Source organism: Acanthaster planci, linkage group LG20, assembly GCF_054643075.1.
Source record: "Acanthaster planci isolate LZ-2023a linkage group LG20, COTS_SCS, whole genome shotgun sequence".
In the NCBI taxonomy this organism is placed as follows: domain Eukaryota; kingdom Metazoa; phylum Echinodermata; class Asteroidea; order Valvatida; family Acanthasteridae; genus Acanthaster; species Acanthaster planci.
The window spans coordinates 4,521,156-4,548,507 of NC_141796.1; the positions used below are offsets into that span (position 1 = coordinate 4,521,156).

Below are 27,352 nucleotides of genomic sequence, written 5' to 3' on the forward strand. Positions count from 1 at the left end.
TAACCCTTCAGTTCCTTACATAGCTGTCTTTGGTTCAACCTAAAAAGACTATTCTGACAAAACTGCTTCATCTTCAAAACTGCTTCAGATATAACCAATTTAATCTATAACCATGCAGAACGTTGCCAAGAACCCCATTCTGTAGGAACAACTCTGTATATATTCCACTTGCTACTGGAGCACACGAGAGCATTTTTAGCATTGGTACACATACATCCTCTACAATCAGAGTGCGAGGAGTGGGTTCGTCTCCAAGATGTTTTAAAGGTGATTCTTCATATCAGCATCCATCTTAAAATGATGTGCCTTGCCCCCAGGAAGCTGTTCGGATCTGCCATTTCCAGATACACTGTAGATTGTAGATTTTATTCCCAGGTTGTCTGGTTATCTAGTTAATCTTTGCCAATGTTTCTACATACATGTACATGTACTTATAGTAACTCATAAATATAAAATCTGCATGCTACATGTATTTAAGAAACAAAAACAACCATAGTTTCCTTTTTACCCATGGAAGTCTGTTGATCTTGCTAACCTGGTCCCTGTTTCATAATCCCATTTCAACCTCTTTGGTACTCTACGCATGTACAGTACTATAGTATAGCTTTGATCACTAAAACCTGCAAGAAGAACTTTAGATAGGTTGTTTTGGTATGGCGGGTGGAAGTGGAAATTTCTCATTTACTGTAGGTAGCTGGTGCAGAAGCAAATTTGCTTCATTTTTTATTTTGTAAATATTGAAAAGAAAAAAGAAATTTCTTCCCATCTTTTAACCTTACTGTCAAAACAATAAAATATCTGCCATATCTTGTAATAAAAACTTATGTTAGCTCACAAAAAGTGGGCAAAACTGTAATGTCCTTTACATCAATGTCCGTTATGGTACATTTATGATTAAAGCATGACCTTAAGGTTTAATTTATACCAAAACCAGGTGCATTCTATCCAAAAACTCACAGGATTTTTATAATTAACGGTAGGTCAAAATGCCTTATCCATTTCGTGTCATGTCATTTCGTTCACAATGAGTGCATTTTCTCAACAACCACTCAATAAAATTGTGCGAAACTTCATGTGTATGTCACTGATAACTAAATGTACCTGATAAACTTAACAAAAATTGTTCGGAGACTGCCAATTCCACTGTGAGATGATTTGAATTACAAAACTGTCTGAATGCCATGTTCGTTGCGCTAAAATGAATACTACTTGTACATGTAAGGTAATAATGGTGTCAGAGAGCGCTCATCCTAATAAACCATATGACGCTAATGTTATGCCTGTACCACTAACTGTACATGTATACAGATTGAGAAGTTAAACATGATATATGGTAATACATTACCTTGTGAGGGCTGTTTAGAATGAGTGTTGCCTGATGGTTTCTCTACTGGCTTCACGTGTTTGGCAGTGACCTCCTGTTCTTTAACAGGTGTATGCTGGTGGGAGGTAGGACGTGTTAGTGATGAGACAGCAATAACTTCCACTATATCTTCTGAAGTACAAGTAGTCAGTGTGGAAGAAACTGCACTACCTGCATGTTCATTGCTTGGTGTAACACTGTCACGAGGATTAACACCCTCTGAGAGGATTACTCGCTGATCACTGCCCGCCTGTTGACGGTTTGCATCACTCCTTGACACCTTCTCAATTTCAGAGGTGGAGTTTATGACCTCTGGCTCTCTATCAGATGGACATTTAGGTGATGGTGGCTGTGATGTTGAATCATCACTGTACATGCATGTATACACTACCCCATTTTCGCTGTTCTGACCATCATTTGTATCATCTTTACAAGTCCCAAGCTCCCTAATGGGGCAAATAAAAGAGAAACTTGAAATCAAAACTCATTATTTAACCATCCATAAAGTACAAGCACAAAAACGTTGACTTCAGACCCCAGTCCCCTGGTACACATTGCACAGTAAGCAGTTCTAACCCTGTTTTTAAGATTAACATGTACACGTACACTGTAGCACAAGAACATAAAATTAAAATGGGACGTTGGCTATTTTCTGACCAATCTCGGTATTCATCTAATTAAAAGCAGATGTGGTTGAATGTACCTGTAAAGTCTGAAGGAAATGTAAAGTTTAGTCTTAAAAGCGACATCTTCTTTGAGTTTTTACAATCAATTTTGTTCTTTACGGTAATATAACTGTGAGAATTTGCTCCCTTGTGACCTTACCATTTTCTCGCGTGACTTGTCATTATTAGCTTTTGATTTGTACATGTTAAATCCTATCAAAAACTGATATGGCAGAACAACATTACTCATACTGGCGTGTTTTGCCAACTACAATTTCAGCTCAATTCACCTGTTCAGGAATTCATGTACATTCATGTACTGTACATGTACAGTATTCTTCCAAGTGCACCTGATGAACATGTTAATTTATTCAACATCCAGCCACATTTCTTTAATTCACATGTACAGCAGTGATCTCAGGTAAGTACCCTTTCGAGTTCGAGGGAGGTCGTGCGTGTTACGAGCGCCGGCACTCGCTCTATCTCGCTCGACATTTGCTCGTTCTTACACGACGGACACACTATGGGCGCATGAAGAGCGCACGAAGGAAGAATAAGACTGCAGCAGTACCCCGCAGTCACTGTTCACTGACCCGTGGAAGTACTCCCATCACCCAACTTGGAACGCTCACAAGTCCTGCCCGTGTAGAATGTCGTTAGTCTGGCCCACTGATGATGGCTTAAAACCACACACAACACAACCACGGCTTCGATCATATAATAGATCGCATTTTATATTCCGCTGGGACATTTTCCTCGACCATGGAATAAAATACCATACGGTTAAACGTACATTCAAAACAAAAACGATCAAAACGGGCTGCATAAACTTCACTTAAGAGAACATAACCACGGTCGGCTTCCCCTCCAAGGTACAAGTTTCGGAAAACAAAAGTTGTTCTTTCTACACACGCACCCACACAAAAAAGCCACATTTTCCGAACGATCTACTGTATAAAAAGTGCCCACACATCGTGGATCTACACACACTGCAAACCCTAATGGATCCTGGCACTGCGCCAAGGCTTGCTGCGCCATCGTGGGTACCAAAATAGACTTGGGATCAAGTCGGTCCTGGTTCGGTGCGGTCCACCTTTCTTGCGACGTGCATAAGGCCACCGTTAATGCAGTCAATAATGCATTCTGTCATTGCTAGTGTTTGGTCAGAAAATTACCTTGGTTGTATGAAATGCGTTATTTCACTTTATCTGTAGCGATTTTTGTTTTTAAGTTGGTGCCCTGATTTTGGAATACAAATTTTAGAGGACAGAATAAAACCAAAGTATTTCTATGATCTCAAGACAAAATGATGGTCTTCAAGTCGGAGGGAATTAAAATACTTTAATTTTTTCTTTTAACAAACAAACACCCCAACAAACTAAAAACACAACAAAACAACGATAGGCTGGGGGTTTGAACTACACCCCCTCCCCGCCCCGCTTGTGAGTTTGCTCCTTTGTGGAATGTGTTTTTACAAATATTTTTTTTAAATACCGTAATTTTCGTAAGATAAGCAACGGCTAATACATTGGTCCCCACGCCAAAAATGTCCCAGTGGCTTATAATCTGAGTGACTTACACTGCAACATGTGAAGAATGAAATCAATCAGTTAACGTTGCAGCGAAGTTCGGGCCGCCGCCAACCGCACCGCGGCCAGCCACGCGTGCCAGCGGCGCAGAGCTTCAGGCTCGGGCGACAAGGCGGTCATGTTTTTGTTGGTCGGCGTTTTATACATTGGCTCTACTCACAAGTTGGAGATAGCGATAACAGTCGAGAGACTGCATGGACTCGTAAATGTACCGTAAGTACCGTTAACACCTCACAAATCGTATTGGGTCTGTTCTTTTTTGCCCGTTGTGTAATCCATGTTGTTTATCATGTGACTAGATATTTCGTAACTATAGAAACAAAAGAACTGCTGCGTGGTTCACCAGCAAGGCTACTCTTCCAGACCACAAAAAATTGGTAATTTCGAGGACTTGATAAAGTTTAGTTTTAATGACAACGCTTGTCGCACGCTACAAAGTTCCAATGAAGTTTCATTTCTTGCCCAATTTCCGATTTTTTTTCCGAAATGAAGGCATTTTTCTTTTCAGTTCTAAATCCGGTAGGTCAGCTTATCCGCCCTTTTGTTCTGTTTCATGCCTTAAATTTCGTGGTTGTCTGTAGTCTCTGTGTTCAGGTTAGCGTTTTGCTTATTTTCAAATCTAACTTTTGTTTACATACGTCATGCAATAAATCGTATATTAATATTTCATGTGATTGTGGGTTTAATGTATTTATGTAATCTATCAGCAAGTCGCGACGGATGTCAAAGCAATTAAAAAAATGAAATATTACTCTCCTGAAACAGGTGGTATTATATATCCCTTGGCGTACACAATCATATGTGCGCAGAATGCAAAAACTGTAGCAAACGCCTGGAAAAAGACTAGGGTCAGGGGTCGCGGCAATTGAGCAATTGTAGATACCCCTCTCTGCTGCCGCGCTGGAGTCGTTCCCCAGGCCCTGCGCATGTGGCTGTTTTTGTACATGTACATGTATATGCACCGGCGGCCACGAGCGAAACCGAACTGTGAGTACGCGAGTTAAAAGGTGATGGGACGTGTGCTGGGCCTGCCGGTGTCGCCGACGAGAAACCTCTTCCAGCACAGGATGACAGCCTATCCAATGTGCCAATGACGACTTCGTGGTGCAACAAAACCCAACGTCTAAGTGCATTACAGAATATCAATTCCTTTCAGCAATCTCACGCATCAAATGAATTTTCTGAAGTGGTTTGTTTTTTACGATTAACTCTATAACATGTTTTATTTTTTTCTCAAAGAATTCTACGATCCTCACCAGAACTGGATCAACTGCAAGACTTTCCTTTCCTGATCCTGCCAGATCTTCATCATGAGATCCCACCCGATCCATCTTGCCTGGATCAGCACGGTCCTTCATTTTGCAGGACTGTGCATTGTATAGGGAGTCCATCAGCGGGGCATTTAGTGTTTAAGCGCGGGGGGGGCTATCGAGAGCCGTACTCTAGAATTCGTCATGGGGTTCAAGTTAATTGCACCATGTCCCCCACACACCAATGTTTTTAAATAAATTGTTTAAAATGTGGAATTATGACAAAAAAAAATAAAATATAATTTTGCGTGTATTTCCAGATATATTTTATGATTAACTTTCACGAATGTAAAATTATTTTAATTGATTGAGTAATGGTTATTATTTGAATAATTGTTTTCTTTTGAAGTTAATCATAAGTTTATGTATCATCCTTAGTTTTAATTTTCATTGATTTATTATTGATCATCTTATCCTTTTATTGCTTTTGAAATTGACGAACCAAATCCTCTGATTTTGCAAAAATTTACTTTTCATATGTTTAAATACTAAAGTTTCGTTTTGTGTCCTTATTTTTTAGATTTAATATTTCTAGTCGTCAATCGCCCCTACAAATGGTTTTTTGATTCAGCGAATAAGCCTATTGATTTCTTATGATTGACAGATAAATTTTCCCCATTTTTTTATTCAGCAAATAGGCCTTTTGATTTTTTGTTGACGGGTGATCGGGGATAACCTTTTGGATGTGGTTGATGTACATATGATCATGATGTGCTTGGCGCATGATTCGACGATTACTCTACATGTACATGTAGACAGTAGTACACGTGAACTGATTCTGGAAGCCAAGTTTAGGGGAAGGTGAACCAGTAAACTAATAAACATATTACAAGTGCATAGTGGATTGAACAAAGCTGACCCAATGAGCCATTCGATCGGTGAATTGCATTGTATGTTTAGAGTGTCACTAGGCGACCATTGCAAAAAGCCGTATATGGGCAGATGGCTCGCTGCCAAGAAAAAAGCATGGGCACGGTGCGCGACCATTGAGGTGAATTAATGCCCAATACGTGCACCTGGTAACACGGTGGGCTAGGTGATTGGCCAGCTGAACGACATGAACGACCAGTATTAACACGTGGGCATCACGTGGCAGGTTTCTCATGTTTGCTGAGCAACAGTATTGGCAAGGCAACCGTGACGTATAAACTTACAGCTACCCGATTGGTTATTAACCACAATATCCAAAACTCGGACAAATTGTACACATTACAAGTGTGTTGACGGTAAACCTTTCACAAATACCGTTACTTCCAATCATGCAGAAACCGCCTCATCGGTTTTTTCAACATTAACCCACATCCTCACTTTACTCGGCTATTACATAAAACGGCCTCAGCGGACTATTCCTGATTATGATGTACCGGGTCACACGTTTACTTGCATTAAAAATGAATTTAAAAATGGTCCTGCCAATTTGTAAATGCAAACTCCATCATATTATAAGGAAACAACGTCTCGGTTTTAAAGAAATTACACAAAAATGTCTTCGGACATACTAACGTTGACTAATCAGGACAGCTGTCTCCAAAGCACAAAATAATTGTTGTTGAAAAAAAATTAGCCTGACTTCCGACTTGCAAATTCTTTCTTAAAATAACCCCCACACCCCCAAGTTACAAACAAAATCAAAAAGAAAAAACAAAAGTCAAAATATTTACAATAAGGAGGACACACAAAAAGAAGCAGCAATAATAACGGAGTTTGAGTAGCCAATTCTCATGTGCCTTCGTTTGAGTGATCCTTGCACAACGGACATGCTTACATGTATTCGGCGACATTGCAGATTTTGTTTCTCACCAAAAATACCGTATTAATTTTGCTACTTGGATTTTGAAAACCTCCTCACATTAATTTATGTACATGTACATATTCTCAATCTTACGAAATAATTAACAAGAAATTGTCAAGTACGAACAGGTTGTCCTAAATGATAGCTCTATGATACGAATTAGTCTGCCGCCGTCGTCCTATAGCAGTGTTTGTAATCGGGCTACGACACCCTGCTTCAATCGGGTGGAGACACAATTTTCTGTGGAGGTCACATTTAACGCTCGAGTAAATCGGCGTCCGGCTGCAGCACACGATAAAACTCGACACACGCCCGACCACGCCCGATCTCGCTCGCGGCTTGCCCGATCTCGCTCGATGAAAATTCTTCAAGGGAAGCTCATTTTCTCGAGGGACTCGCGAGTCCTCGAACCTCGATGGGTACTTACTTGAGATCACTGCTGTACATGTATATACAGTGTATACATACGCTATCTTTAGATGAAAATCTTGAAGATCATTCTTCAGTTTTGAAATGGAGTCAGCAATATCAGCATAAAATCCTGAGGCATAAAATAAAGCGTAACAAGTGGTGAGTACACACGTACAATGTATGTGTATTCTTACAAGACATGTACATAAATGCACACTGTACCGGTCACAAACATGTACCCAAGAATTCTGACCACAGCAGACAAACACCTACTGCTTCAAAAAGAAAAATACCAACAAACGTCACATTTGATCATGACGATGCTGAGGAACTAAATGACGTGGGCACGTTGCACATTAACTTGTTAAAAATGAGTTTTATTTTTGCATATATTTCATTACTCGGAGGGCAAGTTCATACATGTATTTGTGGCTTTAAGGCTGAATTATTGAGAAGAATATTTGCCACAACATAATTCAGCATAAGCAATTAAACATGCTTTATGCAACTGCCAAACAACCTACATGTATGTCTGACAATGAAACACAGGCACAGATCAAAAGTGTTGATTTTTGTAGGATTTCTGTTTTGAGGAATAAAGAAAAAAAGAAATATTGACCAGCCAGCACATACATGTAATTCACATTAACAGTGAAACTTCGTATGAGCCAATGTTCTAATTCATTGTGTATTGATGCTTGTGAAATACAAGTACCGGTAATTCCAAGAGACATTCCACAATGAATACCGGTAGAGTACATGCACATCATACTTTAAAAATTGAAGTCATAATATAATACGTTCATAATAAACTTGTGGGGAAATATTTATTCACACATACACTATAAGCTTAGACATATATGTATGAGAATTTTTCATAATCTTTTGTTTATGTATGGGAAAAAGTGAGCGGTGGATAATTTCCTCATGGATGATTCACGAATGACAAAAGAATCGGCATATAGTAAATAAAGAATCTGATCGTGCAAAATTATGGTGCAAACATTGCGCAACTTCATATACAGGATTAAACAGTTACTCCTGAAAAGAACTGCTACATGTACATGTACCACCAGGCATAACATCCTTCTGTGGATATAAATTTCAAGAGAACTAGACCCTTTTCTACATTTCATCAATTCATACTTTTGAGCAATCTACACGTAAGCGTTATTCATTCATTACACGTATTATTGAGATAACAAAAGCATATGGCAGCATTGCTCATTAGAACTTTGTAATGCTTGAGTTCCCATTCCGGGAAGTCTGTAGATTCACATCCTCCAACAGCAGACTGATCAGGAAAACTGTAGACAAGCCGTGATAGAATGGGTTGTCAATTGGGGGGGTGCCAAAATCAGAACACATTTGTACTTCAAGATGTTTTTTAGACACATTGGTATAACATACATGTAACAACTTGGTCCGTATATTTTTATTTTCAAAAAGAAAAAGGATGGGACTAAATCTTTCAGGGGAGATGTGGGCACACAATGAAACAACATACATATATGATAAAACAAGTTATGGCAATGCACTTGAACAAAATAAAAACAAAAAGTACATGTACAGTAACATAAATCTTACTTGATCGTTCTCCATTTGCATCTGTTGGGTGAAGCTCACTGTCAATGTCTATCAGCCCTTGTTCAACACTGTCAAATATCTCACCAATTTCACTGTGGCCATCTGTTGGTTACAACAAATCATGTACAGTACATGTATGTATGCCAGTTTCCTTTCTGTTGACCCATTACTAGGAAGCCCATCTCTACCCCCCACTCAAAAGCTAACCGAATGAATAGTGCCCAAGGGATAAATGCTTGGCATTAGAATGAGACATGCTCTACGTCATCATTATCCACTCTGGGTAGTTCTTCAAAATTAGCTAATTTTGCAGCAAAATGTCAACAACTACACATACAGTCACTTATTATCTTAAAGGAAGGTGACAACTTTGATTTTTTTTGTCGTTATTTCACAAGCTTGTCTGATTGCAGGGAATAAGATTTATTGCAGCTTTCATGACTTATTTCATGTTTGAGTCAACTGCTTCTTAAAAAATCAAGAAAAACAGAGCAGCATTCTCAGTGGATTTTTATTGCAAGATCTTTGATTTTACCAATAACTAGAAGGTGTTCGTAGATCATAGTGAGCTACATGTACAACACCTGTGGGGTAACGTCAGGGTAGAGAACAGGCATGACTGCTGACCCGTTCTCTTTCCCTTTTGAAAAGGAGCAGCTTTCAACAGTCAGTGAATTCACCTTGGAAAGATGCGCCTCTACAATGTGGCAATGCGGATTCACAGAAAAAAATTCATCTTGGAATGAAGTACATGTATGCAGTAAGCTTAAATCCATGACATTGATACGAGCATACAAGAATGACCACACTTTCAAGTCAGTTAATACACGTTACCAATGAAATAATAATAATCATGGGTAAAGAGGGAATCATTTTGAAACACAGGATGTTTAATATGTGGATCGTACTGTTTGTTGACAAAAATCTTTTTGCTATGAACCTCAGAAATGGCCACCATGTATGAACCAAATCATGGGGTGATTTTGAATTTGAAACATTAAGAAACTGGTCCAATTTATTTTTAACTTTATATCTTAAACCCAGTTTCCTCCAATTTCAGTTTACAATGCATTTGGTGAAATTCTGCTGGTAAAGTTTCAGCTGTTTTTAGTATTTCATGTACCTGTTCATTCAGACTCCCACAACATTTGCACACTACATGTGCATGTACATGTACACATACAAAAGGCGACTGTTAACGGAAGTGGTATATACAACGAAGCAAACTGTTAAACGATGGTCAGCCGAGCATTGCAAACAGAGAAAAAAATCTGTTTTCTCAAAAACTACAGCATTTTGGGCAGAAATATTTTAAAAACTGATGGAGGCTGTTGTGTACTTTCTAGATATTCCTAGATTTTGGGGGATTTTACCTTTATTGACTGATGAGTTTTTCCCCATCAAATGAAGATTCCAAATGGAAAGCAATTGGTTCGATTGGCATTTTTTTCTTTACTGTTTTTAATCACCCTAATCAATTAGAATTTCAAATGAGAATCAATTGGTTCCAATTGGTATGCTTTCCTCTGTTTGTTTTCCTTGATCAATTGGAAATTTCAAATGGGACGTAACTGGCTCCAATTAGTTTGCTTTCAGCTTGTTTCTCCCATCAAAGGGAGTTTTCAAATGGGACTCAATTGATTTGAATTGGTATTGAAATGGTTTGGTTGGTACAAGTGGATTGTGAATTGTCATTCAAATTGTGTCAATTGGTTTGAAATTATTCAACTGAGAAAAGGTCCACATTTACTACCGGTATTCAAACCAATTTGATTCCAATTGATTCCAAGCAAAAGCAATTGGTTTTGGAATTGGTTACTGAATTGGTGAAGTGAATTGGATCCAATTGGTAAATGGATTGGATCCAGTGGGTAAGTAAATTGGATCCACTGTGTAAGTGAATTGGTCTCAACAGGTAAATGAATGAGACATTTTCAGTAGGGTTTGTACGCATTCACACGCATTCCCTTCTGATCTGCACGGCCTCCCATTCCTTTGTGCTCCAAACAGCATTTTGGAATGCGTTCCTCAACATTCCAAAACATGATAGTGCATTACAATAGTGATATGTTCCTTTCGTGCAAGAATAGCAGCATCACAACAAACATACAAAGACCTTTGGCAGGTTGGATGTTCAGAAAACAACTAATGGTTAGATGATAGGGTGGGGAAATAATAAAAACTACAAGTGGTCTAAGTTTGGATAGAAAAGAAATGCTGAGATGGGAAGTCTTAATATTTTTGGCGGGTCGGATGCTCAGAATAAAAATAATACTGACGCTGTGAGGCAGGAAAAAAAATAAAACCACACATGATCCAGGGTGTATAAAGAAATGCTGAGGTGGGAAGAATTAGTATTTTTGGAGGGTTGGATGCTCCTAATAAAAAAAACACGGCGGGGCGGGGGGAAATTAACAGCACACATGATCCAGCTTTGGATAGAAAAGAAATGCTAAGATGGGAAGGACTAATATTTGTGGTGGGTTAGATGCTCGGAATGAAAAAGATATGTAGCAGTAGGGTGGGGAAATATACTGTAGAAACATGTAATCCAGGTTTGGATAGAAAAGAATGCTGAGATAGGAAGGGCAAATGTCTTCGGCAGATTGGAAGTCTGATATAAAATATTGATTACACGGTAGGGTAAGAAAAAATGCAATAAAAAGTCAACTGGCCAACCATGGGAAAATTTACATTTTTTCAGACAGTACATGACAGTCGCTCTACTGTCAATCTTTGGCTGTCAATCTCAGGCAAATCGGTTGGTTTCCTTTTGCGCACTCTCTTTTTCAACTTTATCTACAAATTCTCTATTGGATTTAAGTGCGGGCTTTGTGCCAGATATTCTATAAGATTCACTTTGTTTTTTTTTTAACCATCCAGCAACCAACTTCGAAGTATACTTAGGGTCCCTGCCATGTTGGAAGGTCCATCGATGTCCAAGGTTCAACTTCCGAACTGACTACTTGAGGTTTCCTTGGAGATTTTCCAAGTAGCGCTCCTTTTTCATGGTGCCAGCTATGGGTACCTTATGCAGTGTTCCTGAACCATTAGCAGCAAAACATCCCCAAAGCATACATGCACCAGTAATCCTGCCACCACCATGCTTCACTGTGGGTCTGGTATTCTTCGGATTAAAGACCTCTCCATTCTCCCGCCAAACATCGTTGGTCACTGTGGCCAAAAAATTTCTTCTTAGTTTCCTGCTTCCGATGGCAGGACAAATTCTTTGAACAGTTCCATGTAGCTGGAACCTCTATGGGATTGCCTATATCCCCAGTTCTGGCTGACATATTCATGGAAAAATTCGAGCAGACCGCCATCGCCACTCGCAGACCCTTGTCCCAAGATCTGCTCCAGTATGTGGATGACAAATTTGTCATCTGGCAACACGGGCAAAACAACCTCTGACACGTCTTAGATAGAAGTAAATGGCAGCATTTCCTTTCTTGATGTTGAGGTGTCCAGAAGTCAAGATGGCCGCCTCTCTCACAAAGTGTACCGCAAACCCACTCACACCGACAGATACCTCAATAGCTCCTCCTTCCATCATCCCAAAATCAAGTCATCTGTCAACTGAGCCCTAGTTCGGGGAAAATTTTGGATTCTACATGCTCTGTGGTGCATTCTGGAGCAATTTGCAGTCCACTTTCATCTGTAATTTGGCCCCAAATCTGATTGCATTTACAACGTGAAATATTGGCTAGGATATTCTTCGGGAGGAATTTTTTCATCAAAAGATTTGATGACAAAATTGTTTTGATTTCCAGAGCATTTTTAGCAGAACCTCTTGTTAGTGACTCGAAACATGCTTGAGATGAGCAGAGCATGTGGTTTTCTCAATGATCAGTTGACTGTGAAAAGGCAGAGTAAAAACAAGCCTCAAAATGTGCCCTTGAATAGAAAAGGACAAAAAAAATACAATGTATCTTTAGGCAAAGATAAGTTTACAATTTCCAGCTCACGTCATTAAAATGAAGCAACCCCTCCATTGAAACAGAGCGTGGGGGCCACTCAGGAATGGCACGGTCCTTCCACTGGCACCCGCACTCACTCCACAAAACAATGTTGCGCTGCAGGTACCAGTCACGTGCACTGCATGTACACGCTTGCGCCATACAATGTACGTGTACAGGTACAAAACATACGTGATGGTTTTTCGGGACAAAAGGTTGACTATGCATAACGGTAGGCAGCCAACGATCACCATTGTCAGTACATTATAAGCGTTATCGGTAAACTCAAACTCAATCCACAAACTGCGGTAAACCTCTTTATTAAAATCTTGAGAATGTAGACATTCTGGGAAAAATCCACTACTCAAAAAAATAGCAGGGCAGCACAAATTTTAGCGGGGCGGCCCAAAATTTTGGCAGGGTGGTCAGCCCTGCTAAAACAGCCCATGGAAAACATTGCACAAGGATCGACAAGATCCACACCACCGACCAGGGGTGTACAAGATCCCTGCCAATGCAGCAAAGTGTACGGTACATTGGCGAGACTTGTAGAGACCTCCCCTACAGACTCAAAGAACACCAAGCCCATGGCAGGAAGAGAGAGCATGAGAAGTCAGGGGATAGTCAAGCATTCCCACTCTGAAGACCATCGCATCAACTGGGACCAAGCTCACGTCATCACCAGCATCAGAGAAGCCTTGGAGATCCTCAAGCACACCGTTCCCCAAGAAATCAGCTTTTCCATCAGTGACATCTGGCAACCCCTGCTCACCTCCCAGTCCAATGGGTCCTCTATACCCTAGGACACCCCATCCCTGCCTATGGGTCTCCTATACCCCGGCCACCTCACCCTGCCCCAAGCTATGCCCAACTGACATGCCTCACTGACCTGCTGGACCCCGTCCTGCATAAGCGCCCAGCAGAATCTACCACTAGCATCCTTGTCACACTCCACTGCATCCAGTCGCCTTATATAAACAGCTCCATCTTCAGCATCTCTCCGGTCTCCTGACGATGGACTGAGCATGCAGTCAAAATGTTGAGTATACTCCTGGTTCTTTTCAGAACCACATGCTCATAAGAGATATATTCCTTCGCATGGTGCTACCGCAAGCCTTTCCACCTATTGCCAATCATACAGCAAGTCACTTGGATGTACATGTATGTAAACTTTTCACCCCTTAATTTCGTTACATCAAATGCAAAATGGTCAATAAGGTCATCCCAATTGAAAGCATTTTGGAATTCTTTTGTTAAAATGAAGGAGAATGGTTGTGGCCTTGATAAAAAAGAAAGGAATGATGATTGTCAATTGCAGGGATACAAATGGAAAATAAGGGTGTTCTACTAAGGTGTGCATGTACAATGCCTTTTGGGCACAACTCATTGTTTTTTTTTTAAATTTACCTTTTCTCTCAAAGTAGTACCGGTACACCATTATATTGCATTAAAGTATCAACCCTGACAATTACATTCCATGATTTCTTCATTGATGTTTACATATAAATTCTAAGGGTAATAACGCTCAATATTCACTTTACTGGTTTCAACATAAACAAAACACCTAAAAAGTTTCTCAAAAGATTGTCTGGAGTTTCTTCTATTTAACAAAAGCCTATATATATTTTTGTCACATCTGATATGTACTACATGTGAGTGTAATGTAAGATGAAAATTAATCTCTGTTCCTACATGTATTTATATTTTTCAAGTTAAGTAGACCCCATCATAAAAAAATGATGCAGTAGGATGGAGCTAACAATCCTTATGGCTGAGGATCTAATCTAAAATGTGCAGTGATGGAAACGGTAAATGATTTTGTTAGTATAAACTTGAAATAAAATGCTGCTACATGTATTATGCAGGGGGAAATGCTGAAACTCCAAACTTTATCCAATGTGTATATTTTTTGTTGACAAGAGAAAGGCATTTTTTGTGGAATGTCGTGCCTGCTGGTCTGTGATCTACTATAAAGAATTAAATACAAATGTGTTAACTCACGATCGAAATTAGGTCAGGAAAGGCAGCTTGGTGATTGGGATTTTTAGACAGGGACTTTTTTGTACCCATTGTGTCAATAATACCACTCTGTTTGGGGGACTCACACTTTTCTTTGCATACTAAGTGCCAAAGAGCTCTTCCTGTGTGCACAGACAGTGATCAGCCTTTTGTTGTAAAGAACGTGAAAGAACCGGAGTGTCATTTGTATACGTGCCTACTGGAGGTACATGTAGCTCAAACAAAACAATGTATTCCTGGTATTCACACGAGTGAAAATGGTCAATGTACAGCTGCCAAAGCCTCCAAGAGTGCACTGACCTTACAACAGTCACCTTGAAGCTGCTGATCCAGAATTTCAAAAGGAAACAGCAACAGCTCTTTTTGATCACCTACCTGTAGGCCAACAATGCCAAAAAGGATGGATTGAAGCTGTCACCGACACTACCTTCATCAACTCTTCCTGAAAGGCCAGGACTCCTACCAACAGATTCATTGGCAGAACTTCCATCAAGAGGCCATGTTCTACATATGTCAATCACTGACATCCAGTGTTGTGGTACTCGTACTTGGTACTCGTACTCAAGTACTACTCGAGCACCGCTTTGAGAGTACTCATACTTGTACTCGGACGTCCAAGTACTAGCACTCGAACTACAGTTCTTGTACTCGAGCTACAAAATACTCGGAACTCGACATCCAAAACTTGTACTCGAGCATCAAAGTACTCGTACTTGATTAACAGTACTCGATAAAAAATCCTTTAACTTACCACAGCCGTTAAAATAAGGTACAAAAATATCGACCCCAATGACCCGATATTCGATACGGTTCTGACAAAAAGAAGGCCGAACGTGGGACCATTAACGTATACGACCCATTCGCCGTCCGTGTGCATACTTAATCACGTACACAAATTATATTGTGGTATTCCAGAATGCTCCCGCGATTTACTTGGGCATTGGTAGTCTGATTCCTGGACCTGATAATTCTAACGACGAACCCAGCACACGGAAAATCACAGGTATATGAATAATTGAGTCTGGAAAATAGACTTTGCCACACCATGCATGTTGTGTCAGCTGCTGCAACGAACGCGTAGTGACAATGACATTGCTAGCCAGATCACTTGTTGTTGTAGCCATGCCATCTGCATTCGGTGTTTCTTTTACACAATGGCGGGTCTTAGAGTCTCTAAATTAAGATAAAACTACTTTTGAATTAGAAGTGCTTGTACTCGTACTCGGAATTAGAAGTACTCGTACTCAGAAGTGCAAGTACTTGTACTCGGAAACCAGTACTTGTACTTGGCTGGCAAAGTACTCAACCTATTTTTGTACTCGGCAGTCAAAGTACTCGGCAGTACTTGGTACTCGGAAAAAAGTACTCGAATACAACACTGCTGAACTTTACTTCATTCAAGAATGGTACATACGGCACAAGTACCCTAGCACCAATAAGCAGTTCTAGAAAGATTTTCTACAGTAAACTTTCAGCTTTACCACATGACGCTGGGGAACCCGGTTTCGGGTATCTTGGGTTTGTATACATAGCCGGGGTGATTGAAATAAAAAAAAAGAGCTGGTCCTTGTAACAAAAGACCGTACTTGGAACAAAAGCTGAGAATTGCCATCAGTTTTCAGCTTGCACCCACAGATTAGCACCCCGGACAAAAGTGCTCTGGCTCCCCATGTATGAGCTATACAGTACCGCTGCACACTAATCCAGCTGCGTTTGATAAGACACGACTGGCATACATTGGGAACAAGGGAAATTACATGTACATAACAACTCCCAGTTCTGGGCTCTCTTTATAGGGTGGGAGGCCTATGTCAGGGCATGTCAGATTAGAGTAAACACCACACAGTCATTTGTATGGGAACAAACGTCCATTAAATAAAATTATGAACTTTTGAAGAAATTTGAAAACAGAAAATCGCCCTATGTACACGTAGGCACTACATTTCTAAAAGCACCAGGCAGCATGTGGTTCAAGAACAAGGAACTCTGCCTGAACATCAACATCTGAACTATGATTCCACTATTGGAAAAGTGCTTGAAGACATCAAACTACGTGTACGTGTACATGTAGTTAAAGTAGGCACAAGGCTCCAGGCCCAAGATGGGATCCATAGTGAATTCCAAGTACACAGTGGAGACAGCACAATAACATAGCTGATCAAACTGTTTAATGTGTGCTTTAACCTTCACACAGATACTGGTGCCTGTACCTACATGTAGGATATGGAGACATGCTTCTGTCATCAGCCTTTTTAAACCTGGAAAAGTAGATAACCACATCAGCCGTAAGACCCACAGACTGATTTCAGACATTTCAACACACACAAGTTATCAAGTTGTGTCCAATCAATGCAATGGCTACTGTACTGGGGTACATTATCGCTGAATTGAAAAACCAGCAGTCCCAGACTCACAAGGCACAGTGCATGAATATCACACTTTTACGGTAAGTGCTTACTGCATGTATTAGAACCCACTTCTTTCAGCAGATGCTTTCCAGCAGTGCTTCCCAGCAGCGTTTAAGCTTCTAAGCTAGGCTCGTGCTTCTCAGCAGCAAACTACCGTTCAGGCCGTCTGTGCGCATCATTTATGCCTGCTTTGCGGACGTTATACAAGCGATTATAGCTTGCAGTACCGCCAGTAGCCAATCAGCGTACCCGGGGCGGTCCTCCTGCAAGCTTCCGGTGAACCCAAATGTTCAAACGTTCCTCTATCGCGTTACACTGATATGCTCACCTTACCAAATGCTAAAAAATCTGTATGCACACACAATAGGTTCCCACTGAAGGACCGTCTTAATTTTGTGGTTATTTTTCTGTGCCTTCGCCACGAACAATAATGATTAATGGCGCGCGTGACAATCTGGTTTGAATATGCGAATTTGTAATTAGGTTTTTGTAACCTGAAACCATGCGAGAAGATATGATTCGTCCACGACTGTGACGTCACTATCTTAATGCACGTAGACATTTCCGCGCGTAAAAAACAAACTTCAAAGTACAATTTTCGCATTTACAAACCGCATTTTTTACGGAGACTTTGTTGGGTTCTTGCTGTAGTTCAAAAGTTGATGTAATTTTTCAATATTGTCACTATCAAGCTAAAATTTTTTGGTGAGAAAGATTGCCCGATCTCGTCCGCCTATTTCGGATTTAGAAGGTCAAGTTCACGTGTAATTGAATAGAACTTACTCGTGCGTTGAAGAATAGCCACATTCACGTACGCTTTACCGGTTTCGTGATAAAGCAAATATTTCAGTTTGTTTGGAGACTTTAAAATAATGAATCACTCAAATATGTAGATCAACCCGTCTGAACTCAAAACATTCCAAAAAGACTTTCCAATTTTTTAAAGGTGTTTCACTTGTTTCGCACCTCTATTTTTTCTCCTTTTTGCAACTCCAACTGCAACTTCGCATATGTCGCTTGGGTAGCTTCAGCTTTGCCAATCTCTTAAGACCAATGACAGATTGTTTCTAGACAGCAGTTACCAGTGAACATTAAGTTTTGAGAGTCTTAAAAGTCTTGGAAATAAGCACACTTAGATATGAGAATAAATTAAACAATGTCTTAAACTGTCAATGATGACAATACAAAACCACCAGACATTAATTTACAAGGAAACGAGGGAGCTTAGACTGCAAGCAAAATTCAGTGTTTTGTTGATTTATTGAAAATGTCAATCACAAATCAGTACAGAAATTTTACACATCTCATTCTTTCTTTCAGCTGCCTTTACTTCTTTAAATGGTCCAGATTTCCTGCGTTTGTAGTCATTTTCAAAGACCTCAACAACAGCTGTATGGATAGAACGCCTGAATTATGAAATTGTGTAATGGCTTTGTTGTTCAACTGCATTTGATGAGGGTAAAAAAACTTGTACATAAAACATGAAACTTTACTGTGAGTTCTGTTACATGAACCAAACCTCGGGGTACATTCTGAGTTCAAAACAATTCCTTTCTGCAAAAAAAATATTTTTGAAACACTTATTTTTTTCTACAGTTTTCTGTTGATTCACTTCAGCAATGCAGATACATGCACAATACGTACATGGAGTCTTGGACAGCATATGTGCTTTGAAGGTTTACATCCAAAATACTATTTTCTAGTCTTACATTTTATATCAAATAATTTGACAAATTTCAATAAATCTTTGCCGCTTAATAAAATGTCATTCATCATTGTACGCATTCATGTACTATCAAAAGGTTGTAAAAATAATGATTGGCAGGTTTCTCCATATTTATAGATTTCCAATGGCATTCCTCATCTTGTGTAAGATCACTTCAATTCAAATTAAATAAGAAAAGATGTTTCTTTTGATTGTTGTCGTGTTTAACGAGAAGTGTAAATGCTGCCTTTATCAACTGCAACAAATTCCTGCCAAAAAATGTAACTAACAATCACCTGTTGACCCCAAGACAAGCCAGGCCATGGGAATAAATTACAGATGTTTGCCGGTATAAAGTTCACCACACACATACAAAAATGATCCGTCATGTCCGTTTTTCGCAGGGTCCTATTTTTCAGCCAACTGAGATTGACAAAAAACCTTTTAATTTAAGCCTAGGCCCACCTTTTAACATTTCCAAACATCATTTGGCTAGCACAATGCGAAACGATATCATCCTGGACCAAGTACTGAAGTAGTGCCAGGACTGCCTAGGTAGTAAAATGTGGTCTTCAGCATATACAGAGCTGTGAAAGTGAGGCTTCTACGGTCACGACGTGGAGGAATCCGTCAGTCACTGCAGTGGGTGCGGGCCCCAAGCTCGGCTCAACGGCAACCAACCACAAGGCGGCCGGCCGCGGTTTCGCGACTGGGGCCGGTGTCAGCTTTCTTCCCACGGGTGTCAGCTTCCAGGCACGCTAGATGGCTTGCCAAGCGTGGTAGCCATGGAGTGATTCAGACGTTTCTGATCTCCGACAGAAACAAACAAGCCCATAATTTCACATTTTCACGAAACATGCAGCATTAGCTCCAAACTAGAGAATTTTCCAACTTTTCACGACACGGTACACAGTGCGTCACGAGCAATTTCAAATCGAAATGTCACCAAAAATATGATATTCAAGGGTGAGTTTTCATGACTAAAAAAAATTTTAGCTGTCTTCCCGCAGTGAAAATAATGAATACTGGACCCTCGTTCACCAAATTTAAGAACGTAGATTTCTGTAAAAAATACGATTTTAAAAATATCCTTACTTTTTCCGACAGGTACTGAAAAAAATTACGATTTTATTCAAAAATGTGTCGAAAATTTGACCTTGCATAAATTTACTTTGGAATGGAATATTTTTATCATTTAAAAAATACTTATAATTTTGATGAATCCATCTAAGCAACTGGGGTGACTAGAAACCGCCAGATACGATGTCGTCACTGGAAAGAGGGGATGTAATTGGAGAGTCGTCTCAAGTTTATCTCCCAAGGGATTAAAAATTAATATTCATAAGCGATAATGAGGGGCGCCATTTTCAAAATTTTTGGCGCATGCGCAAAGTCACCCTCACGAGCAACCAATCGTGTCGCTTACATGTACACTGTACATGTATGGATTACTTGCAACAACGAGAAAGTCCTTTACCACCTCAACCTGCAGTGGCATGTTATTAGGCCTGTGCCTATTAGGCCTGTGCTGGTTAAGTTTTATACCAAGAAATATTCCGTTTCAAAATTATTTTTAAATTAAAGCAACTTGAATTTCCTCAGAGATTCAGCGGAACTGTGGATGAGGAATTGACCAAAAGAGCAGGAATTACATGTATGTTTTCTGTATGTACATGTACTAAAGCATTTCAAATCCAAGTATTTTTTCACTCGAAAAAAAGGAAATGTTGACAGGTGCAAGTCATAATACAGTCGGCCAATCAAATGTCACTTGTCGAAGTACTTATACATTAAAATCTCGACAACTGAACCTCAGGGTAATGGAGTTATCCTGAAAAAATATTTATTAAACTAAACCACTTCATCGTGGTACGTACCTTCATGTGGCAAAACTTTCGTATCACTTAGTCATTTAACAACGTGAAGCGCTGCTATTTTTTTCACTTGGGCTTCCCTATGTGTGGTCACATGACCTTTCTTTTTACGGTCACATGGCCACTGCAGTGTCAGCGATTGGACTGCCTGAAGGGCACTACAATTGGGCCCGCGTTGCAATCAGGTTAGTTTCAGCGTCTTGAAAGCCAGGATTATACAGTTGCAGCTACGTTGATTTATAATTAAGCAACGTGCTGGTCCTCGTCAGAAAAGAAATGAACTTGGGATGACTCCTAACCCTATATAGACTTCCGATACTTTTAACGCCGTTTGAAGCATTTTGGTGGCATTTTTTTTCATCAGAAACTTCAAAATAAGTGGATGTAATGGTGTGGGCATTGTTCGAGTTACGGTGGTATTTTTGTACATAAAACTGTAAGCCTTTTAACCTGTGACGTACACAGCACTGATCTGGTCCGCACGTGACACGACCAGTGCTTACCATTTGTGCACGCCACATGCGTTCCGCGTGTACGTGGTCAAGCAGCATCCGGGACATTTCCTTTGAGCGTTTGCAGGTGCGTGTATCATGTAGGTGGTTTGCAGCTCTGTTCTCTTTTCTGACGTTCCCGTGAAGATTTGTTTTTCTGTTTCGTTTCCCATAAAAAATTTGCAAACTGAAGGTAACAATTTCGTTTGATAAAAAGGTAGGAGAGATTAACTCTGACGTTTAGAACAATGTTCTGCTTGCTTCCTATGTACCAAAAAGAACCGTGTTTCGGGTACATGATCCACCGGTTCGCGCGCAATGCCATTTGTTATTAGGCGATCTCTTTTCCGGGTACCCGATGTTAACAAAAAACGGGTACCCGGTTCTAAAAATACCCGCAAATGCACACCCCTACATGTTATTACAGAATCTTATTAGGACCCCTTCATGCTGACCTTATACATGTAATCTGACACTGGATGTGGCTTCAAGGAAGCACAAAACATTATGGGTATGATGTCTTACAGGGTCCAGTCCACTAATTCAAGCCCCATTGAAAGCAGTGTAAAATCAGCACTGTTCAGGGCCCATTAACATACATACCAACATCCCTGAGATTTCAGAAACCAAAATGAAATTATTGTCTAGTCCCTAATCTTTCAATTTCTTTTCAATTTTTTGTGGGTTAACCAATTACATTTTTAATTATTCCCACAAAACAAAATCACCCCCTGAAAAGTAATTTTTCCGAAGTCCGATTGCAGCCATTTTTCAAGTGGCAACCCTCAATTTTCTCGGGCACTTACGACCATTTTTCAACCGTAGTTTTCAGCCATTCTGCTCTCATATGAAAACTCAAAGACCCAGGGAGTTGATCCTGGCAAGGATTTACACAATTTCACCATTTTGGGGGCCAAACAATCTCCTTTTTCAGAAGATACTGTGGGGACACTTTAAATGCTAATGAGCTGGCCAGAAATTCTCACTTGAATTATTGGTCTGCACCCTTACTTTTATGGGTGTGTGAATGGAAAACTGAGGTCACAGGCATGACAGGGGTATACCCGAGGTCTCTGACCCATTTACTTGCAAATTTAATTCCCTGATCAAAATGTAAGCTGTCATCCATGAGGGATTTTTCGGCAACATAAGCTGACCAGGTCATTCGTCCACAACCAGATTAGCCCTGTGGAACATACCAGTGTTACCATCATGGAAGGTAAGAACAACAAATGATTGAAATTTGGCAATTTTGACAATTTACGAGCTGTCTGCACTAGATTTAATTTTGTCAAATTGAAAACAGTCTCTGTCAGTTCAATGCAAACATGGCTTTCGATAACACATGCAAACTGATGTACTTGGTAAAATTTCTTAAACACCCTGGTGGGTCCAACATTAAAAAATTTCTTACTTCAAATTTCTTCAAACAAAAATGATCTGTGATGTGTACTGTATGTTCTTTATCTGTTAGATGCTACTTCTTTAAATGGGAAGTGGTGATGATTTAAATACTAAAAATACTGGCATTAAAAATATTCTATTTGTTTTTTAATTTAGAAATCTAATTTAAAAGAACATAATCAGTAGCACTCTAAATATACCAGTACATGTACATACTTCAACTTTGAACACTGAAATGTCATACAACAATTCATCTTCATAGACCAGCTAGTGACCCTTACTTTCTACTTACTGTTAATTTCGTCAATTTTTTCCTGAGCTTGTTGAAGCTGTTTGTCAACATCAAGTTTAATCCAAACTTCTGACAAAATGGCCTCCACCTGAGCTGGCAGCTCATGATCATTCCAGTGACAAGACTCATCCATTATACCGGTAAATGTAGATGTTCCTGAAGAATAAAATGTACATAAACATGTAATATACACTCGTAAAAATGCATACAGTGTCTTTGCATTATTATGAGCATCAACCTGACAATCTTGGGCAGTACTTGGCTTGTACTTCCTCAGGTAGAGGATTCTGTGTTTTGTTTTCTGTAGACTTGATTCTGGTAGCCCCAATCAGATGCACAGACACTGTAGACCCCTTGTACGTGTACATAACCTCTAGTAGCACACCAACTTGAAGTGTAAGACTCCCTTGTACATGTACATAACCTCTAGTAGCACACCAACTTGAAGTGTAAGACTCCCTTGTACATGTACATAACCCCTAGTAGCACACCAACTTGAAGTGCAAGACTCCCTTGTACATCATGTACATAACCTCTAGTAGCACACCAACGTCAAGTGCAAGACTCCCTTGTACATCATGTACATAACCTCTAGTAGCACACCAACTTGAAGTGTAAGACTCCCTTGTACATGTACATAACCTCTAGTAGCACACCAACTTGAAGTGCAAGACTCCCTTGTACATGTACATAACCTCTAGTAGCACACCAACTTGAAGTGTAAGACAAGACTAGACATATCTAAATACTGGTACATATATGTGTAAGGTCACAATACTGGCCAACTTTCATGATGCAAAAAATGAACTTTAATTTATCAGATGATGTAACCATTTTCAAGCTATGTTTGCTTGAGATTATAGTTGTACATGTATTTGAGAGATAAATAAAGATAAATAATTCAGTGTAAATGCGAGTCTATAATTTTTATTCACGTTGAAGAGCAAATTTTAGTTCAAAATGGCGCCCAAAAATGGGACATTGCTTGAACAAAATTTAATGAGCTCAACTACTTTACTTATAGCTCACGTATTTTATCACAATGGTCATATTTTTTGAGTAAAGCAATGAAGTAATACTTTGGCCCTTTACAGAAAAAAAATAAATAAATCCACGCTCCAAAATGGCAGCTGAACCTGCGTTAACGTTCGTTTCACATCGTGTCCACCACACCATACCATGACGAAAAGGGCCAGAATCATCATTTACAAGCCTCACCCTTACCTGTAAAAGCCATTTTTATTCATAATGAGCTTAATAACCATCGTGTAAAATGTGTGCTAGACCATAATTACCCTCGAGGATGAGAAAACATCAACACATCGATCGCTATAATTTTCTTGTCCACTTTGTAACTAACGTAAAATGTCCACATGTTTTAACTGGTGATCAACGCAGTCTGACTAGTGGTCGTACACGTGCAATGGTACCCTGCATGGATGACCTAAAGGTCAATTGTTTTAGGCTCGATTACGTCTTTTCCGAGATAAAGCTATTTTAAGCACCGTGTCCACCGCGCGCCGCTTACGCGTCTCTTTGTAACGAACGGAGAAAGTTGCTGCGCGCGACAGCTTTCCCTCCAACAATCAGGAAAAGAGCAGCCAATATCCGGAAAAAGAGCAGCCAATATCCGGAAAAAGAGCAGCCAAAAGGTTTGCATCAACTTAAATAGATTTTATTTTCTGTATTTTTTTGTGAAAAGAGGTCAGATGGCATTGTAAAAGGGAAGATTTTAATGGATAGTCAATGGGTGATTTTTGGGCTTTGTAGCGGACCGCTTGGATGGTTTCGTGTGAATCGTGTCCATGTTTAACGAACGGAAGAAAAAAATAGTAAACATCTGAAGTCCCTCTTGAAATTGCAAAACGACAAATAATTTACACTTTTTAAGCTAAAGTCCATCACAAAAATGAACAAACTTAAAGAATAGCCTTGCCAAGTTCACGAAATCATCAGTGTTTCACGTTCGTTACACACCGGCACTTTCGACTTCGCCCCATTTGTATTAAAATTCGCCCCATTTGTCATCCAATAGTATGGGGGCGAGTTCGCAGTGAATTAAAAGTAAATGGAACGAAGTTGATGTAACACGTAGGCAAGTGATGTTTACACAGATAGGGGAACTTGCCTTTGTGGAACCCCTGGGATCTTGTTAGAGTTTTTTTTTATGTTTCTACAAATCAAGCCACTGCCGGTTACGTTAAAAAATTGTTCTATTTAAATTTTATTTTTCTATCTTATTTCAGAAGCCAGAAAGGAGAAAAAGATTCAATGGTTGGATCAGATTATATGTCTGTAGATTCACATGTCCTTGTGAAAGAAGCTTTAGTAGTAATTAAATCAAAGATTATTCGATTTCAACCATTCCTGTTGCCATTTCTGTAATTTCTGGACCGCACAAGAGCCTGCCGATCGCCAGCTCACTGCAGGGGATATAGTTGTAGTCCCTTTTGAGGATGCATGGTATCCAGGTGCCATCAAGCGCATCATTAGTGATGAACTGGCAGTTATATACTGCATGGATCGTCCAAATAAAAATAAGCAAAGTTTTGTTTGGGAAAAAGATCTGACCGTTAACAGGAAATTCATTCTGTGTGTTGTTAATCCAAGTTCACTTATTCCAGATCCATCTTTGCGTTACTTTCACTTGGACAGCAAAGAAGTAGGTAAAATTAATGCACTATACAGTGTCTATGCTAATAAGTATTTTTAAACGTTTATTGCCAAAAGTAGTTTTGTCTAAGTATGTCATCAGAGGTTTGTCTAAGGTCTGTAGTCAAAAGTTCATCAGTTTTTCCGCAAAGATAAGTCACCCAGGTGGCACGAACTGAATAAATTCAATGAAATTCATTTAATGAGATGTGCTATGTTCTTCAGATGGGATCGTCAGTGTATAGCCTCCACAATGAAATACAGTTTTTAAGAAACAAGATTAGAATGAAAAATAAAATAGTCATTGACTCAATTTACTTGTTCCTCAGAATTGTTTAATGTTGCAAATGGTGCACATTCCAATATACATACATGTACTTAAGTTCACAATGTCAAAGATTTCAACTTCTGTGAAGCTCATGTGCAACCTTCTTGCATGCATATAGGGCATCTAAAAATAGGCTGAAGTGGTTTATCAGATATGTACATGTAGATCACAGAGATGCTCCCAAGAAATGAAAAAGCATGTGCATGTATTAACACCTGCACATAGTAACATAGGCAATTTTCTGAAGGTGAGGCAACTACCTTGAGGGCTCCAGTAAAGCAAGTCATAATAAACTTGTCACATGAAATGTTAGCTTTGATTCGAAATTTTTGGTGTCCGTGTCATTTTTGTAACTAACGTTAAACTACAGGACAAAGATCTTTGAAATTGAGGGTATCTGTTCTTTGGTTGTCAATGATAATGTCCTCTTTGAAGTACTTGCAAGCTTCACAACCAGCTGTTTTCCTCAAGTCATCAAACTGCAAATCATTTAAAATTGTTGTGTGTGAAAAAGTACACTTGTTAACGTTAGTTACGGTGTCCACCTTATTAAGATATCGTAAAATTAGTAACAATTAACATTTTTTTTAAAGATGACTTTCAGAAAGGAGGAAAAGCTTAACCACAACAACACAACTCCACATTGTTTTTCTTTGACTTTTATTATTGCATGGTTGACTGCAAAGTGGACACCGTAACCAACGTTAACTTATGAGGCCCCCCTCTACAGAAAGCACTGCATGGAAGAAAATTTCTTGGGCCGATTATCTTCCCACTGCTATTTTCTGATAGAAGGTGGTCCATTGTCATAATTTAAAAGTAAATTAAACACCTTTCACTAGATTGAATTTTTACCTATGTGTCCCATTTTTGTTAGCCAGTATTGTGTCCTTACACATATCTAAAAATATTGGCAACGATAGTACTGGTAAGTACATGTACATGTAGTCTGGTGGCAAAATGTTGAAGAGATGTGAATTTAAAAAAAAAAGACAGACTGTGTACCACGCATTGATTTTTTTCTGCTAAGGGTATTACCAGTCTGTCAGCGTGGCCCACACTCCACAAGTGCACATTTAAAAGTATGCCTACATGTGTACAACCTCAAATTCCCCCCCCCCCCATCAAGTGACCATGTGGCAACTACATGTACATGTGTGTTCATATACAAATGTACATTTAGCTTGGGCAGTATTTCGGTATTACCAAATACTGCGGTTCTTTTTTAATACTGAAAAATACCGACTAACAATCCACGAATACTGGAATACCGGATAATTCAGTATTGAATTTCAATACCACGGTATTCGGGCTAATCTGTTCAGAATGTTCCCACAACCCTGGTAAGATGAAAGCAGACAATTATTTCCACAACCAGTGACTCTATACTTTGTGGTTTCGATCACCCAGGGTCTGTTCGTATTGTCTCTTTTGGTAAGGAGATAAGACGTAATGTGATACTTCAGCATGCAGCCATCAACCCGCCTGTCACAAGGTTTTGTTTTC

General features: G+C 39.6%; 1 protein-coding gene across 7 annotated transcripts in view; it reads right to left on the bottom strand.

Annotated features, from left to right (window-relative positions):
- LOC110986848 (histone-lysine N-methyltransferase SETDB1-like) overlaps positions 1 to 27,352 on the bottom strand; it is a 163,072-nt gene that overhangs the window by 113,883 nt on the left and 21,837 nt on the right. For all 7 annotated transcript variants that reach the window (XM_022249096.2, XM_022249097.2, XM_087130865.1 and 4 more), the window contains exons 2-5: positions 22,867 to 23,022; positions 8,718 to 8,819; positions 7,188 to 7,260; positions 1,346 to 1,809 (exon numbers count right to left, since the gene is read on the bottom strand). In XM_022249096.2, the coding sequence (XP_022104788.2) occupies positions 1,346 to 1,809; positions 7,188 to 7,260; positions 8,718 to 8,819; positions 22,867 to 22,999 (772 nt within the window). In that variant the 5' untranslated portion in view covers positions 23,000 to 23,022. The remainder of the gene's footprint in view (positions 1 to 1,345; positions 1,810 to 7,187; positions 7,261 to 8,717; positions 8,820 to 22,866; positions 23,023 to 27,352) is intronic.